We start from the raw sequence: 16,983 nt of genomic DNA on the forward strand, positions 1-16,983 counted from the left end.
TTCAGGAAGGCAGGGTGCCCAGAACCTGTCCTTGACGGTCGTGAGCCTGCCTCCCCTCCCCCACGGCAGAGCTGTCTCTGGAGGGGGCATGGTGGGCCCTGGACCCGGGCCCCAGGGCCTCTTTGCGCCCCTCCCCCGGGGCTGTACATCTGGGCCCCAGACTCTTACGGTCTCCGTGGAAGGGTTTCACCATCCCAGCGTCTGGGTACCTTCCTGGAGATGGGGGACAGGGGAGCACGGGACCAACCTTGCTCCTCACTTTCCTGTTGTATTTACTGATTTTCAATCTGACAGCCCCCGCTCTAGGTTGTGGGGCTGCGTGGGACACTCCCGGGGGGGTTGTGCCCTCGGAATACTTCCACGTGCCACGTGGGCTGGCGTGCCCCCCGCGCCCTGGTGTGCCAGGGTGGGCAACGGGGCCGAGGTCCCACGTCTCCCCGCGCCCGGGCCTCCAGGGAGACACCTCGCTGGACTCCCGTGGGTGCTTTCCCAGGGGCTGCTCGTTTTAAGGCTGGCATTGGTCACCCCCCCCCCCTTTGCAGGGAGAAGCCGGCCCTCCAGGTCTCCCCGGGTCCCCGGTGAGTACCCCGGCTGTGGGGGAGGGGGCCTTCCGGTCTGGAGAGAACAGAAGGTCCTTGACAGTCTCCCGCACGCCTGCCGGGCGCATGCTGGGCCGGGACGGGCGGGCGGGGCGTGGGGCCGCGGGGGCTGTTCTGGCGGGGTCTGGCTGGAAGCTTTCTTTGGGTCTGTTCCCACACGGGCCCCGGAGGGGGCAGTGTGGCCTCAGAGGCCCTCTCCGCCTGCCGTTCACGCGGGGCCCTGCAGCCCTTCTCTGGGGAGGCGGGGTGGACGGGGGAGCCCCCTAAGGGTGCCGTGGAGCCGCGGGGATGGGGGGCCGTCTCCACAGCTGGGTGTGCCTAATGTGGGGCTGAAATGCTTCCCTCCCTCCCACCCCTGCCTTCCCTCCTGCCTAGGGACCCAAGGGGGCACCGGGAAAGCCAGGAAAGCCGGGAGAGGCCGGACTGCCGGGCCTGCCGGGCGTGGATGTGAGTGTGGGCCCCCCCCCGCCCCCCGGGCCCGGCCCGCCACGGGTCAGGGGTCAGGTTCTAGCGGCGGCTCCCCAGCTGGGCCCGCTCAGGCGGGAGGCCCGCTCTGACAGAAGCCTCCGCCGTCCTCACCAGGGCTGCTGGCCTCGGGCCCGGACCGGCCAGCGCCTGCCCGGGTCGGCTCGGAAGCGCCACGAGCCCTCGCCCCTCGGGAGGGCAGCTACCTCGGGCCCCTCGGCCCCGAGCTGCTGGCTTCCGCGGCCGGCCTGGCTCGAGGCCCGGCTCTAGGACAGGCCTGCAGAGCGGGCTGCCGGCCGCTGTGTCTGCCCCCAGCTCCTCGTAGAGATAGGGTGCACCAGGGGAACGGGGTGGCTGGACCCCAGGTCTTCCTCACCCTTCTGGATTCGTGTGGTTAAGGGTCTGTGACTCATTTTCTTTCCTGGAGGGGGTGTGATTCCACTATGAGGGTTCCTTGAACCCTCCCCCTTCCTCTCTCCCCAGGGTCTGACAGGGAGAGACGGACCTTCTGGACCCAAAGGAGCTCCTGGAGAGCGGGTAAGTGCCTGTGCTGTCCAGAGAGGGCGCCCAGTCCAGGGTGACCCGCGGCGGGGGGGGGGGGGGGGGGGTCCCGTGCACACAGGCCAACAAGGGGCAAGTTCCGGGAGGAGTGAGCCTGACCCCCCTGGTTAGGCTACCTGCTGTCCCTGCAGTCGGCCGGTGGGGAGGGGGGGCGCGGGGTGCAGGCGACCCGCCCCGTGGCCGTCCTCCCTCAGTCATCCCAGGGTCCAGACCGTGGCAGTGTCAGCTGACGTGGCTGGGGTTGGTGATGGATCCAGGTGCTCCCCCTCCCCTCCCCCTCCCCTCCCCCTTCCCCTCCTCCTCCTCTGAGTACCCGAGGTGACCCATGAGGAGGGGCCCACAGCCAGCCCTGTGTATTGCCCAGTAAGCCTCCTCTCTAATAGAGCAGCCTCGCTGGCTGGCCTCCTCCCCACCCCGTGGCTTCTGAGGGCGAGGCTGAGCCCCGGGCTGCCCTGCGGGCAAGCAAGTCAGGTAGCGGGCGGGGACTCGGCCGGCCCTGGGAACTGGCCATCCGAGCGAAGCATCTGGCCGAAAACCACACGGAGCGGGCAGCCGCCAGCCGCGGGCACCCAGTGCCTGCCGCGGGGAGGGCCGGGCCCGGGCTGGGGCCCGCCAGACCAGCGCACCCCGTCCAGGCAGCAGGAGGGGGCCTGGCTGGGGCTGGAGGTCCCAGCAGCCCCCGAGGCTGGTCTCTGGCGGTCTTCCTGGAGGGGTCCGCCCTGGGGTCACTTCTGTAGGGCACGCGGCTGGCCCTGGTACTGTTCCCGCCTGGTGGCTCTGCCCGTTCCCTCGCCTGTTTTCCTGGCCCCCCCCTTTCCTCGCAGGATGGTGGGCAGAGGGTCCTGCCTGAGCTGCTGGGGCATGGGAGGCCTGCCGTGGCCTGTGGGCGGGGCCCGCTCCGCCTCCCCCTCCCCCCCCCCCCCCCCGCACTGTGTGGGCCGCGCCTGCTGGGGTCCCCCCCCCCTCCCATGTGGGCCAGGCCTCCAGAGGGAGGCAAATCCGTTTGCAAATGAAATCAAAGGCCCCACCCCCTTCTAACCCCGTTTTCTTCCTCAGGGAAGTCTGGGACCCCCTGGGCCACCTGGGCTGGGGGTGAGTACCAGAGGTGGTGAGGGCGGGGGGGGGCATGGCCAGGTCATCTGGAGGCCCCCCCCGGCTGCCTGGCTGGGTCTAAGCCCGATCGGGACTCCGAGGGTCCTGCCCTCTATGGCGTGGGGCACAGCCCCCCCCCCCGCGCCCTTTCCTGGGGGCGCCTGGGGTTGCAGGGGAAACCTCGCCTCACGCACTGACCCTGCGCTTGGCATTGCAGGGCAAAGGCCTTCCAGGATCCCCTGTGAGTACTCCCCTCCCGTGCCCCCCTCACGCCCGCTCCAGAGCTGCCCCACCCCTGGGAGCCCACCTGGGCTGGGGTGACCCAAAGCAGGGCAGGGGGCTTCCAGGGTACAGCCCTCCCCGGCACCCCCCGACCCCCACCCACAGGACTTTCCGTCTCTTACCTCCTCCAGGGAGAGGCGGGAGTGAGCGGCCTCCCCGGTGGGATTGGTCTGCGAGGCCCCCCGGTGAGTGGTCCCCCAATGTGCAGCTCAGCCACGGGGGGGGGCTCCCCACCTCCGGCCCTCCTCTGCCTCCTGCCCTCCCCTCCTCTCGTGGGGCTGCAGGGCCTGCGAGGCCCAGCCGGCCTGGCTTGGGGCGGTTGGAGGGAGCCGGGAGTGTCTGGTGAAGCCCCTCCTAGGAGGGTTTCCTGCTGAGTCAAGACCCCTCTTCCAGGGCCCCTCTGGACTCCCAGGCCTGCCTGGACCCCCAGGGCCCCCTGGACCTCCCGTGAGTACCAGGCAGTGGTCTGGAAGCGCCAGGCGCAAACCCACCCCCTGAACACCCTAAGGCTGCCTGGCCCTTCCCTGGGGGCGGACGGCACTTGGGACGGGGTCGGGCGGAACCCAAGGACAGCCCTGGTTGCCTGGAAGTGTGGGCTGGGGTAGGGGCGGGGGGGGGGGGGCTATCCGCCATCTCTGTGTTCCAGGGGCACCCTGGGGTCCTCCCCGAAGGCGCCACGGACTTGCAGGTGGGCACTTGGGGGCGTTGTGAGGAGGACCAGGGCCGACCCTCCTGAGGGGAGGTGGGAGGGAGACGGCCACCTCGGGGCCCGTCCAGCGTGGCACTGCTGCCTGCAGGGCGAGCCGCCTGCTTGCCGCCCGTGTCGCTGGGCTCAGGCTCAGCCTCCCCCCCCCCCCCGCCCCGCCTCGCACCTGCCCCGGGGCCCTCTGCTCCTCGCTGCCCCCCAGACCACCTGCCCGGAGGCAGCGGGCAGAGCAGACCTGCACCCCACGCACAGGCGGCGGGAGAGCGCCCCGGCCACTTCTATCGTGACTACTACTAAATAAAAGAGAAGGGCGGGGGAGGGAGGCAGGGAGGGAGGGAGGGGGGAGGAACAAACCTGGGGCCGGGGTCTTTGCTCTTCTTTGCCAATGTCAGCACCGCACTCGCACACAGAGCTCATTGTTGCTGAGAAAGCTGTGGTTTCTGTGCTCTCCCTGCGGTGACTCCACGCCCCTCACTGGGGGGGAGGGGGGTCAGGTTCTTCCACACGAGAAAGCGGGTTCCAGGCACCGGCCGGTGTGGGCCGGCACCCCGGGGGGCGTGGCCGTGCTAACCGCGCGCTGGCCCGGTGAGCAGCCGCGTTGAGAATGCAGAGTCGGGGCGGGAGGGCGTCTGGCTGCCCCTTCGCGGTGGAGGGGCCCCCCTCGGGGCCCTGTGATGCTGAGCCCCCTCAGCGTTCATTCACTCTGTGTCCTGACAGTGCCCCGCCATCTGCCCGCCAGGCCCGCCTGGGCCACCAGGAATGCCAGGGTTCAAGGTAAGGGGGTGGCTGCAGGTGTGGCGGGCCCAAATGCACCTCCCTACTAGCAGGAGGCCGGCGGGGGGCCTGGCGGCTGTGGGATCTGAGGTCCTGGCTTTGGTAGGGGGACCCCCCTCTTCCCACCCTGGCCTGGTGATTGATGCGCCAGAAGCTGGCGTGGCCAGGCCGGACCTGGAGCACGGGGCTCGGGGAGGAGAGAGCTGGCACCGTGTACCTGTCCTGTGCCGCCGCTGCCCCTCCTGGCCAGAGGAGGGTCCTTGGGGAGGCCGCGTGCCTCGGTTTCCCCATCTGGACCCAGGCCTTGGGTCCTGGCCACTACAGTGCAGCTCTGGCTGGGATCCCGGCTGGCCAGCGGCCCGGGCTCGGTGCTCCTCAGGAGGGGGCAGCCGAGGCCCTGCGAGGCCGTGAGACCCGTGTCTGCTTTCAGGGGCTCACGGGCTACAAGGGGGATCAGGGAGAAGTTGGCAAGGATGGAGAGAAGGTAAGACGCTGCCCACGTCTGGGGCTGGTGGCCCAGGAGAGGCAGGGGCCGCGGCCTCGCGGCCGACAGCCCCTGGCTGGGCAGAGCTGGTGGTCCCGGCCGGTGCCCACCCCGCCCAGCCTCCCCCAAAGCCTCCGCTCCCGCCAGGCCCTCCCTCTCCTGGGGGACCCCCCAAGGACGCTGGCTCTGAACCCCCCCCCCCCGTAGCACCGCCGGGGCGGGCTTGCCCATGCCCACAGGCCGGCCCTGTGGTCTGGGCTGCCCCTGGGGGGGTGGGCGGCTGGGGCGTTGCGGGAGCGGAGGCCCTGCCCGGTCCAGACAGGAGTGAGGCTCTGTGATCTGTGTGTCCCTCACGCGTGTGCTCGTTTTCCTGGTGCTGGGGCTTGAACTTGGGGTCTCAGGCTCTCATTGGGCTCTTCCATTTGAGCCACCCCTCCGCTTCAGCGTTGGGCTGATCCGTTGGAGCTGAGAGCTTCTCCTACTTGTCTTCCCAGGGCTGCCTTCAGACCGTTCTCCCTCTCTGGGGACTTGAGTAGCTGGGGTTACGGACGTGGCCGCCGGGGCCTGTCCACCTGCCGCCTCTCTGGGGCTGTGGGCAGTGCCTCCCCTTATCACCTTCCGGAGTTCAGGGCCCAGGGGAGGGGCAACGCCACTCAGTATTTGGGCTGTGGCGGAGCGACCAGGGGACGACAGAAGGCACTAGAAGCACACCTGGACCTAGTGACCACTTCTTTTTCCATTTCAGGGCGACCCTGGGCCCCCTGGACCTGCTGGCCTCCCAGGCACTGTGGGGCTACAGGTGAGGTTTGCAGGGGCTCATCCGGCAGGAGGGGAGCCCAAGGGGGCCGGCGCCGATGTGGGGGGCTGGCGCATGCCCTGGGGCCGCCCACCAGGACCTGGGACGGTCACACCTGGGTGACCCCAGGGCCTTGGCTGAGGCACGTGGGGCCTGCAGACAGGGCCCTGTGGGATCTGGGGGGGCGGCAAACTTCCTCCTGCATCTCCCGCTTCTCCCCACAGGGGCCTCGGGGAGCACGAGGACTGCCAGGGCCACTGGGGCCCCCTGGGGACCGGGTGAGTCCTGTGGCCCGGGTGGGGGGGCCGTGGCCAGGTTGATTTCCAGCCCTGCCTTGCTGCGGGCTTTTCCATAGCTTCTCTGTCTCTCTTCCCGTGAAGGATCTCAAACGCCTTCTCTCCTCTACAGGGCCCCATTGGGTTCCGAGGGCCCCCCGGGGTCCCAGGAGCACCCGGGAAAGTGGTACGTGTGTGTCCAGAGTGGAGGGTGGGCCGGGGGGCTGCGCCCCATCCTGCCGCGGCCTCGTGAAGTCATGAAGATGATTCCCCAGCCCCCCCCCCCAGCGGGCCCTGCCCCAGGCTGAGCGGCTCCCCCCTGGGGGTGGCTCGCCGGGAGGGGCGCATGCTGGGGGCTCGGCCCGTCTGCGGGAGGAAGGAGCGCTTGTCCTGGGAGAGCTGCCGCCCGTGCCACCCGCCCTCTGACCCCGTGACGGCCACAGCAGCAAGGTGGCCGACGCCACGCAGAGGCCTTGGTCGTGCTTCTGTCTGGCGGTCGGTCTGTCTGTCCGTCCGACTGTTAATGCTGTCGCTGCCTCCCCCTTGTCATTGCAGGGTGACAGAGGCGAGAGGGGCCCAGAAGGTTTCCGTGGCCCCAAGGGTGACCTTGTAAGTGGGGAAGAAGTCCACCTGGTAGGGTTCTTCTGGGGTTGGGAGTGGGGTGAGCACGCGGGTCCTGCCGAGGAACTTGGGGCTCCCTACGGCAGGTCCTGTCTTCAGTGGGGGTGAGCTGCTGCATGCACGAAGGCCTGGGGGGCCCCGGTGCCCCCCCCCGCCCCCTCCACATGGGGGGGCAGCTCCTGCAGCATGCCGGGCAGGGGCTCCGGGCAGGTGGGGGCCCCGGGGACCCCCTGCCTTGCTGGAAGGGGGGAACGGGGGAGAGGCTGGCTCAGGCAGGCGTGCGGACGGGCCGGGAGTCGTCGGAAGACAGTTCCGCACCTCCTGACCGAGCTGACCTTCGCCGCTGCCAGCCTTGACCTCACCTCGCCTGCCCGGCCTGTGCTGCACCCCACCGCTCCCAAAGCCGGGTTCCCCGGCGCCCCGTGAGGCCGGGGGGCAGAGCCTGCCCCAGGAGGCTGGGGAGCCTGGCCCAGAACACCGCGCCTGGCGCTCACAGAGCCTGGGCTGGCGCCCGGGGCTCAGCACGGTGGGCTGCGGGCCGTGGCGCGCGGTCCCAACCGGCTGCTCCCATCTCCGTGTGTCCCTTAGGGCAGACCTGGTCCCAAAGGACTCCCTGGCGTGGCCGGGCCGGGCGGAGAGCCAGTGAGTACCCTGGGCGCCACCCGGTGACTCGCGGGCGCTGCCCTGTGCCCTCCATCGGGGCAGATGGCTCCTGCCACGGTTCAAGGCAGGGGCGTGTGACCCACTGCCACGGGGGGGGGGGGGGAAGGAGGGAGGGCACTCAGGGGGGTCTGTGTGTGATCCAGCGTGGGGCTGGTATCTTTTTGATATTCAAATCACTGGTAGAGCAACTCCCAGCAGCCCCCTGGCTTCCCTCGCCCCGGCCTGGGGTTCAGCAGCCGCGGGAGCCTTGGGGGTAGAATTCTAGGCACTTGAGAAGTAACGGGGGGCGGGGAGCACCCTGTGGGGTTGCTGGGGTCCCCTCCCCCGTGTGGGGTGGAAGTGGGGAGGGGCCGCCCTCAGGGGGCCAAGGCTCTGCTACAAGGAGGAGGACTAATGCCGTCCCTTGTCCCCAGGGCATGCCAGGCAAAGATGGCCGGGACGGAGTGCCAGGCCTCGATGGGGAGAAGGTTGGTGCCAGGCAGGGCTTCGGGGAGGCGCGGGGCAGCGGCGCGGCCCCTCAGCCCCCAGCCCGCGTGTGCTCTGCCGCCGTCCGCAGGGAGAGGCTGGTCGCAGCGGCGCCCCCGGAGAGAAGGGTCCCAGCGGGCTGCCGGTGAGTGCCCAGCAGCGGGCCGTGCCAGGGCGGCGGGCGGACCCCTCCGCGGCCCCAGGGGCGGCCCGGACAGGGCTCTGGGGCCCAGCGCAGCCCCGCGTCCCGGGGGCACGTGGAGGACAGGCGCCCCGTGCTCACCCCGCGTGCTCACCCCGCGTGCTCACCCCGCGTGCTCACCCCGCGTGCTCACCCCGCGTGCTCACCCCGCGCGCTCACCCCGCGTGCTCACCCCGCGTGCTCACCCCGCGTGCTCACCCCCCCGTGCTCACCCCCCGTGCTCACCCCGCGTGCTCACCCCGCATGCTCACCCCGCGCGCTCACCCCGCGTGCTCACCCCGCGTGCTCACCCCGCGTGCTCATGGAGGACAGGCGCCTCCGTGCTCACCCCGCGCGCTCACCCCGCGTGCTCACCCCCCGTGCTCACCCCCCGTGCTCACCCCGCGGGCTCGTGGAGGACAGGCGCCCCGTGCTCACCCCGTGTCCCGCGGGCTCGTGGTCGGGCGCCTGTGTTGTCCGTGGGTGTACACGGGGGTGTCCTCGTGGCAGGCCCAGGGCTTTGCGAGGGGCTCTGCGCCTCGGCAGGAAGCGTCAGCCCTGCCCCCGGGGTCCGCAGGGCGCAGGAAGCCCGGCATGGGAGCGGTGGCCGGGCGCGGTGCCCGCACTCGGTCCCCGCGGCCCTCACCCCGCCCTCTCCTGACAGGGCCTTCCTGGTCGAGCGGGGTCCAAAGGGGAGAAGGGGGAACTGGTAAGTGGGTGCTGGCTTTCCCCCGGGGAGGCGGGGAGGCAGTGCCCCGGTCCCCGACAGAGGGGACGGGGCACTCAGCGTGTCCCCACATCTGCAGGGCAGAGCTGGAGAGCTGGGTGAGGCCGGCCCCTCGGGAGAGCCAGGCGTCCCTGTGAGTGCCGCAGCCCTTCCCCGGCCTGTGCGTGGGCTCCCCCCTCCCCAGTGAGAACCCCGCCCTTAGGTCCTTCTCCCTCCCCCCAGGGAGACATGGGCGTGCCCGGGGAGCGTGGAGAGGCCGGCCACCGGGGCTCCGCGGTGAGTGGAGGAGCAGCCTGGGGGGTGCGTGGGGGGGGCAGCATGGGGGCAAGGGGCGGCGTGGGGGGTGTGGGGCGGCGTGGGGGGCGTGGGGGGTGAGGGGGCGTGGGGGGTGTGGGGCGGCGTGGGGGGTGAGGGGCAGTGTGGGGGGGCGGCGTGGGGGGTGAGGGGGGCGAGGGGGGCGTGGGGCGGCGTGGGGCTCTAGCTTCTGAGCAGGCCGGGGAGGCATTTGGGTGCCTAAGTGGGTCAAGCCCACTGGCGCTGGGGCTGCCGGCTGGTGATGCCCCTCAGCCCCTGGGGCAGGAGGGGCAGCCTGCATCTCCCCCATGGGGCCTCATACCCCGCACGGCTCCGGTCCCCACGGAGCTGCCGGCCACGGGGCCGGGGGGAGGGGATGGGCATCGGGCCCGGGCCGGTGCGGAGTCAGCCCGACGAAGGGTGTGCGCCCTCGTGGTCCCCTCGGCCCCACCCAGGCCCCGTGCACCCCGATCTCCCCGCCGCTGTCCCGGCCCCTCAGCCAGGGGCTCAGGCCCACATCCCCCCCTTTCCACACGCTTGTCTTTCAGGGGGCGCTTGGTCCACAAGGCCCTCCTGGGGCTCCCGGTGTCCGTGGCTTCCAGGTGGGTGGCGCTGGCCCGGTGCGGCGGGCAGGGCGGGCAGGGAGCCCCGGTGGGCTCCGCAGGGCTCACCAGCCTGGCCCCCATCCACAGGGCCGAAAGGGCAGTGTTGGAGATCCTGGCCTTCCAGGACCCCAAGGCCTGCGAGGGGAAGGGGGTGACCGGGTAAGTGGCCTCCGTGGCAGGTCGTCCGCTCTCGCCCCCCACCCTGCCCTCAGCGCGGCCCCTGCGCGGCTGGCCCCGTCTGCCCGGCTGAGGCGACGGTGGGCGGTCCCCATCAGGGCGTCCCTGGCCCTGCCGCTCCTCGTCCGCTCTGCTGGCCGTCCCTGTGGACGGGAGGGGCTCCGGAGCCTCTCGGCTGCTTCTGGACCCTCCGTGGGCCCGCGGGGCGCAGCAGCCCTGTGACTCACTAGGGAGAGGGAGCGGCGGCCGCGTGAGCCCCGGGCCCGCACCACCAGCCGCACGTGGGCGAGGCGCCGTGGGGCAGAGGTCACGTCGCTGTAAGATGAGCTTGAACACCCAGCATTCCCAATTGCTGTGCCTTTCCCGCACCCTTTCCTGCCATCTTGCAGTAGCCAATGATGCCTGCGCTCAGCCAGGGGCTGTGGCCACTCCCAGCTACTCAAGAGGCTGAGAGCTGGGGCGGGGAAGGTGGCCTAGCGGTACAGTGCTTGCCTCCCATGCATGAAGCCCTGGGTTCGATTCCCCAGCACCACATATATAGAAAAGGCCAGAAGTGGCGCTGTGGCTCAAGTGGCAGAGTGGTAGTGGAAGACAGGGACAGTGCTCAGGCCCTGAGTTCAAGCCCCAGGCCTGAGAAAAAAAAAAAAAAGCCTGGAAAGGAGCTCTGGCAGCAACACTAACAGGCTGAGGGCTGGGAGCTGACTCCAGGCCAGCCTGGGTGGATAGATGGGAGAGACGGTTACCGCCAGTTAACCAGCAAAGAGCCTCCAGTGAGAAACAAAGCTAAGGGGCGTGAGGCCCCGCCTTTGGCTTTCCGGAGGCCCCAGGCCCGGGGCGCTGCGTGGCTGTCGCCTGGGAGGGGTTGGAGGTCTGGTCTGACCCCAGGATGATACAGCAAGTCCTTGGGGGCCACGTGGCGGGGGGGGGGGCTGTGCACACAGCCTGGGAGGGCAGAGAACCCCCCCCCACTGCAGGACAGTAGGCCCTTTATTAGCCTCCAGACAGGAAATTCCAGGTTGGGGGACACGCCAGCAGCCCCAGGGCCTCCAAGCCAGGAGAGGAAGGCTGAGGCCGCAGGAGGGCTGGCTGGTGGGGCCCGGTTCTGGCTCACCAAGTCTCGTCCTTGGGGTGCTGGGGTGCAGTCCAGGGCCTGTGCGAGCTCCCCATCAACGGCACCCGACCTCCGAGATCATCACAGGTCCTGCACAGGGCCCCGAATTCGGTCAGGTGGGAGGACTGGAGCGAGCACTTAGTCCTCTGATGACGTGGGCCCGGGACTACGTCAGTGAGCCCCGCAGCGCACGGCACCCACCCCCACCCCCCGGGGACCCAGGCTGTGCCCCCGTGTGCTGGGCCGTGCCCGGTCCCAGCGCGTCTCCCGCCCGCACCGCGAGGTGGCGGCCCGTGGGCAAGCCTCTCACCCCGCCTTCCCTGCCAGGGCCCGGGAGGAGCCTCCGGCGCTAAAGGAGACCAGGTGAGCGGCCCCACCGCCCCGTGCGCTTTGGGTCTCGCTCATCAGCACCATCCTCTCGGAGCTGCCGGGCCGTCGGGGGGCCGTCGGGGGGCCGTCGGGGCTCTCCCCCCTTCCTCCTTGTCTTTTCCTTTGCCCGGCTTGGCACCCACCCCTCCGGACGCCAGCCTGGGAGCAGAGCCTCAGGCCGGTCATGCTTGTGTCATGGGGCGGGTGGGCCGGGGTGGCTGGAGGTGGGCTGTCCGCGGGGCAGGCTGCGGCCCCCCCCCCCCGCCCTGCTGTGGACCTCAGAGGCCGCCCGCCGCCGTCTCGGGGCCCCGCACTCGGGCACGCGTGGAGCGCAGCGCGGTCTGAGGCAGGGCCGGGCCTTGCTAACGCCGAGCCGCTCGCTTCCAGGGGTTCGCAGGAGCGGATGGTCTCCCCGGGGACAAAGGAGAGCTGGTGAGTGCCCCCCGCGCCGGCCGGCCCGGGTGGGATCGGCCCCGTGGGCGGGGCCGCGGGCGGCGTTCTCGGGGCGGCCGCGCATCCGCCTGCTCTGGCCCCCCCGAGCCAGTGGGGGTTCTGCCGGCCCTTCGGCCGGGGCACCCGGCCGGGAAACGCGCGGGTGAGCTGCGGCGCTCCGTAGACGCCCACCGCGCCCCGCGGGCGACGTCCGGGGCTCCTCGGGCGCCTCCGGCGTGACTCACGTCTAGCTGCGGAACACTCGACCGCCAGAGGGCCGGGGAGCGCTCCGCCCTGGCCAGAGCCGGGGGGTCTCACGAGGGGAGCGGGGTTTCTGTTTACGTGTTCGTGGGTTTGTTATGATCTCTGCACAAAGAGGATTCGGTAGTCAGCGTGAGCGCGGGCGTCCGGGTCGGCGTGGTCAGCGTGAGCGCGGGCGTCCGGGTCAGCGTGGTCAGGGGTCAGCGTAGTCAGCGTGAGCGCGGGCGTCCGGGTTGGCGTGGTCAGCGTGAGCGCGGGCGTCCGGGTCAGCGTAGTCAGCGTGAGCGCGGGCGTCCGGGTTGGCGTGGTCAGCGTGAGCGCGGGCGTCCGGGTCGGCGTAGTCAGCGTGAGCGCGGGCGTCCGGGTAGGCGTGGTCAGCGTGAGCGCGGGCGTCCGGGTCGGCGTAGTCAGCGTGAGCGCGGGCGTCCGGGTCGGCGTAGTCAGGGGTCAGTGTAGTCAGCGTGAGCGCGGGCGTCCGGGTCAGCGTAGTCAGGGGTCAGCGTAGTCAGCGTGAGCGCGGGCGTCCGGGTCAGCGTGGTCAGGGGTCGGCGTAGTCAGCGTGAGCGCGGGCGTCCGGGTCGGCGTAGTCAGGGGTCAGCGTAGTCAGCGTGAGCGCGGCGTCCGGGTCGGCGTGGTCAGCGTGAGCGCAGGCGTCCGGGTCAGCGTAGTCAGGGGTCAGTGTAGTCAGCGTGAGCGCAGGCGTCCGGGTCAGCGTGGTCAGGGGTCAGCGTAGTCAGCGTGAGCGCGGGCGTCCGGGTCGGCGTGGTCAGCGTGAGCGCGGGCGTCCGGGTCGGCGTGGTCAGCGTGAGCGCAGGCGTCCGGGTCGGCGTGGTCAGCGTGAGCGCAGGCGTCCGGGTCGGCGTAGTCAGCGTGAGCGCGGGCGTCCGGGTTGGCGTGGTCAGCGTGAGCGTGGGCGTCCGGGTCGGCGTAGTCAGCGTGAGCGCGGGCGTCCGGGTCGGCGTAGTCAGCGTGAGCGCGGGCGTCCGGGTCGGCGTGGTCAGGGGTCGGCGTAGTCAGTGTGAGCGCGGGCGTCCGGGTCAGCGTAGTCAGCGTGAGCGCGGGCGTCCGGGTCAGCGTAGTCAGCGTGAGCGCGGGCGTCCGGGTCAGCGTGGTCAGCGTGAGCGCGGGCGTCCGGGTCAGCGTAGTCAGAGTGAGCGCGGGCGTCCGGGTCGGCGTAGTCAGCGTGAGCGCGGGTGTCCGGGTCGGCGTGGTCAGGGGTCAGCGTAGTCAGCGTGAGCGCGGGCGTCCGGGTCGGCGTGGTCAGGGGTCGGCGTAGTCAGTGTGAGCGCGGGCGTCCGGGTCAGCGTAGTCAGCGTGAGCGCGGGCGTCCGGGTCAGCGTAGTCAGCGTGAGCGCGGGCGTCCGGGTCAGCGTGGTCAGCGTGAGCGCGGGCGTCCGGGTCAGCGTGGTCAGCGTGAGCGCGGGCGTCCGGGTCGGCGTAGTCAGCGTGAGCGCGGGTGTCCGGGTCGGCGTGGTCAGGGGTCAGCGTAGTCAGCGTGAGCGCGGGCGTCCGGGTCGGCGTGGTCAGGGGTCAGCGTAGTCAGCGTGAGCGCGGGCGTCCGGGTCAGCGTAGTCAGGGGTCGGCGTAGTCAGCGTGAGCGCGGGCGTCCGGGTCAGCGTAGTCAGCGTGAGCGCGGGCGTCCGGGTCGGCGTAGTCAGCGTGAGCGCGGGCGTCCGGGTCGGCGTCCCCTCTTCCGGACTCCGGTTCTCGCGTGAGCTCTTCCCTTCGCATCCGGGCACAGCACAGCCAGCCTGGCCCCGAGACCGGGCCGCTGGTCCCACCCGGGCCGGCGCGAACGTCTTGGCCCTCAGGCCAGAGCCACCTCCGGCCCTCGTTCGCGTCCTCGGCAGCCTTCGCGGGGGGCGGGGAGGGGGCTGCCTCAGTGGGCCCCGCCGCAAGGCACAGGGGACTCACCCGCCGCCATCTCGGGCTTCAACGGTGGACAACTGGCTCACGGCGTGACCCAGAGGCCGGGCCCGGCTGGCCGTGTCCACGGGTGAAGGGGCAGCGGGGGCCGTGACTGCCCGTGGGGGCCCCACCCCGCTCCCGCCCGGCGCTCAAGCACACCCTCTCTTCACAGGGTCCCAGTGGCCCCGTTGGGCAGAAAGGAGAGGTGAGTGGCTGGCCCGTGCTCTGCCAGGCCCCCCAGCCCGGGGCTCCCCACCCCCCTCTGGCCTGCCGGGCGGGGCTGCCAGGCCAGGACCGCCCCGGAGAGGACCTCGGGGGGCAGCTCTGGCCCCGGCCCGGACCCCTGACCCTTCCTCCTCTTTCTTCACAGTCTGGCTTTCGAGGGAGCTGGGCCCAAAGGGCGTTCCAGGACCCAATGGCACTGGTGGTGTCCAGGGCGTCCCCGGCCCCCCGGGGCCTCTGGGGCTCCCGGGCCTTCAGGGCGTCCCTGGCCCCACGGGGAGCCCCGGCGTGCCGGTAGGTGGCTCCTCTGCCGGCCCAGCGGGTCGCTTGAACACTCACAGTTGCCCTGGGACGGGGGGGTCTGGGTTTGCCCCAAGCGCAGTGAGCACAGTTGCCCCCCACTGACTGGCCTGGCGATTCCAGGGCAAAGAAGCCAGCGAGCAGCGGGTCAGGGAGCTGTGCGGGGGCCTGATCGGCGGTGAGTGGCGGCCCCTCCCTCCCCTGCCCGCCTCCCTTCCCTGCTGCCCCCCCCCCCCCCCGCCCACCCCGCCCAGCCTTCCACCTGCTCTCCCCGCCCCGCAGTGCGTGGGGCTCGGGTCCCCCGGGCCGTGGCCCGGCTGGAGAGGGCGGCCGCACAGCCGTGCTCTGCATAACAGCAGCTGACAGAAGCGCCCAGCCCGGCGCTCCCACGCCGACGCCCTTCACCCCCCTGCCACGCAGGGCCCTTCCCGTCACCCCTGTCCTCGAGTGAGTGCGTGCTCCCTGTTTTCCTAAAGAGCAAATTGCACAGCTGGCTGCGCACCTGAGGAAGCCCTTAGCACCCGGCTCCATCGGCCGCCCGGGTCCAGCCGGGCCCCCCGGGCCCCCCGGGCCTCCGGGCCCCACCGGCCACCCTGGCGCTCGAGGGCCCCCTGGGTATCGCGGTCCCACCGGGGAGCTGGGAGACCCTGGACCCAGAGGTGAGTGGGCGGCGCGAGGCGAGGCCTCCCGGCCGTGGGGGGCAGTGACCCGGCCACGGTGGAAACCCGGCCGCTGCCCCCCGCACTGAGTGGCCCTGCTCCCGAGGGAGACCCGGGGGGCAGCCGGCCTGGCCCCCCCCCGGCCGCCGCGGTGCCCCCCCCCGGCCGCCGCGACCCCCCCCCCCCGGCCGCCGCGGTGCCCCCGGCCTTGCCCTGCCCCGACTCATGGAAAGTGCAGCAAAGAACCAAACCGGAAGCGTGGCTCCCCACTCCGTGTGGCACAGGACGACTGTCCGCGCCGCCCGGGAGGCTGTGCCGCAGGCCCCGTCCCGCCCATGCTGCCCCCACCCGCCCGCGGGGCCCCCGCTGGCTTCTCTTTGTCTCGAGGCTGTGCTCTGCCACTTGAGTGACGCTCCTGGCTTTTCCGAGTCCTGCCGAGGAGGCTTTGAACCCACGTCCTCAGACCCCAGCCTCCTGCTTAGCTAGGGCCACAGGTGTGAGCCACCGGCGCCCTGCCCTTCTTTTCACGTGACAGTCCCCCCAAATACCACCAGAATGAAACCTGGTGGAGCGGGAGAGACCCAAAAGCAGGGAATGAGCCAAGCGCCGGTGGCTCACGCCTGCCACCCAGTTACGCGGGAGGCTGGGATCTGAGGAGTGCAGGTCCAGGCCAGCCTGGACAGGAACGTTCATGACACTTGTATCTCCACTTAACCAGAAAAAGCCTGGAAATGGAGCTAGGGCTCAAGTGGTAGAGAAGTAGACTTGAGAAAAAGAACCAAAGAGCAAAGCGCTCAGGGTCGGGCCCACGCCCTGAGTCCCCCGCCCCCCCAGTACACACGCACACACAGAGGCGAGGAGTGAACAACAGGAGCCCGGCCCTGCCGACACTCAGGAGCAAACACCTGACCAGCGGTGCCGCAGCTCCAGCGGCCACCAGGGGTGACGGCTGGACCTGCGTGGGGCGCACGGCTGGGCCCCACAGGCCTGAGCGCGCGGCGCTGAGGAGGGGCGCACCGGGGGGGTTCCCCAAGTCCTACCTCCGGCCACGGCCCCAGCCGCCACTCCTGCGAGCGGAGACGGGGAAGGCCAGGCGAGCCGGAACCCCTGCCACACGGGGCTCAACGTCACAAGGCAAATGGACGCCTCGTCTTAGCGTCCACACCAGCCGAGCCCACGGGCACCGCCACGCTAACGTCAGAGCTCCGGGAACACACGTGCGGTGACCGATGCGCACCACGCGTGCCGTCAGGCCGCAGAGCCCGCGGGGCGAGCCGAGAGGAGCGCTTCCCGGCCACGGCCCTGGAAGGCCAAAGGGACATTTTTTAAGAACTCTTCAATGACTCAGGTCCAAACTCATTGAGAACACGGGCACCAGAGGGCACACCACAGAGGGCACAACTGCCCTCAACAAAGCGGAAGCACCATCTGCAAGGGCTGCTGGCCAGGGCCAGCGCGGGGCTCGCCCTGCCCGACTGCCAAGCCTGGCTTGTGGCGTGGGTGCCCTCCGCGTTAGCGAGTGTGTGGAGCACGCGCAGGCAGGGCCACGCCGTGGCGTGGGTGCCCTCCGCGTTAGCGAGTGTGTGGAGCACGCGCAGGCAGGGCCACGCCGTGGCGTGGGTGCCCTCCGCGTTAGCGAGTGTGTGGAGCACGCGCAGGCAGGGCCACGCCGTGGCGTGGGTGCCCTCCGCGTTAGCGAGTGTGTGGAGCACGCGCAGGCAGGGCCACGCCGTGGCGTGGGTGCCCTCCGCGTTAGCGAGTGTGTGGAGCACGCGCAGGCAGGGCCACGCCGTGGCGTGGGTGCCCTCCGCGTTAGCGAGTGTGTGGAGCACGCGCAGGCAGGGCCACGCCGTGGCGTGGGTGCCCTCCGCGTTAGCGAGTGTGTGGAGCACGCGCAGGCAGGGCCACGCTGTGGCGTGTGTACAGCGACTGTCCTCCCTCACTGCAGGCAGCC

General features: G+C 71.2%; 1 protein-coding gene across 1 annotated transcript in view; it reads left to right on the forward strand.

The window, feature by feature from the left end:
- The window catches only part of Col9a3 (collagen type IX alpha 3 chain), a 19,314-nt gene extending 4,327 nt beyond the window's left edge, over positions 1-14,987 (forward strand). The window contains exons 3-27 of the mRNA XM_048349438.1: positions 1,182-1,429; positions 1,548-1,601; positions 3,131-3,184; positions 3,393-3,446; positions 3,646-3,687; positions 4,423-4,479; positions 4,910-4,963; positions 5,709-5,762; positions 5,984-6,037; positions 6,168-6,221; positions 6,590-6,643; positions 7,244-7,297; positions 7,732-7,785; positions 7,875-7,928; positions 8,629-8,673; positions 8,771-8,824; positions 8,914-8,967; positions 9,534-9,587; positions 9,678-9,749; positions 11,206-11,241; positions 11,635-11,679; positions 14,021-14,053; positions 14,219-14,364; positions 14,494-14,548; positions 14,847-14,987. Of these exons, the coding sequence (XP_048205395.1) occupies positions 1,182-1,429; positions 1,548-1,601; positions 3,131-3,184; positions 3,393-3,446; positions 3,646-3,687; positions 4,423-4,479; positions 4,910-4,963; positions 5,709-5,762; positions 5,984-6,037; positions 6,168-6,221; positions 6,590-6,643; positions 7,244-7,297; positions 7,732-7,785; positions 7,875-7,928; positions 8,629-8,673; positions 8,771-8,824; positions 8,914-8,967; positions 9,534-9,587; positions 9,678-9,749; positions 11,206-11,241; positions 11,635-11,679; positions 14,021-14,053; positions 14,219-14,364; positions 14,494-14,542 (1,529 nt within the window). The 3' untranslated portion in view covers positions 14,543-14,548; positions 14,847-14,987. The remainder of the gene's footprint in view (positions 1-1,181; positions 1,430-1,547; positions 1,602-3,130; positions 3,185-3,392; positions 3,447-3,645; positions 3,688-4,422; positions 4,480-4,909; positions 4,964-5,708; positions 5,763-5,983; positions 6,038-6,167; positions 6,222-6,589; positions 6,644-7,243; positions 7,298-7,731; positions 7,786-7,874; positions 7,929-8,628; positions 8,674-8,770; positions 8,825-8,913; positions 8,968-9,533; positions 9,588-9,677; positions 9,750-11,205; positions 11,242-11,634; positions 11,680-14,020; positions 14,054-14,218; positions 14,365-14,493; positions 14,549-14,846) is intronic.
- Positions 14,988-16,983: the final 1,996 nt, after the last annotated feature.

Source organism: Perognathus longimembris, chromosome 6, assembly GCF_023159225.1.
Source record: "Perognathus longimembris pacificus isolate PPM17 chromosome 6, ASM2315922v1, whole genome shotgun sequence".
Taxonomy (NCBI): Eukaryota; Metazoa; Chordata; class Mammalia; order Rodentia; family Heteromyidae; genus Perognathus; species Perognathus longimembris.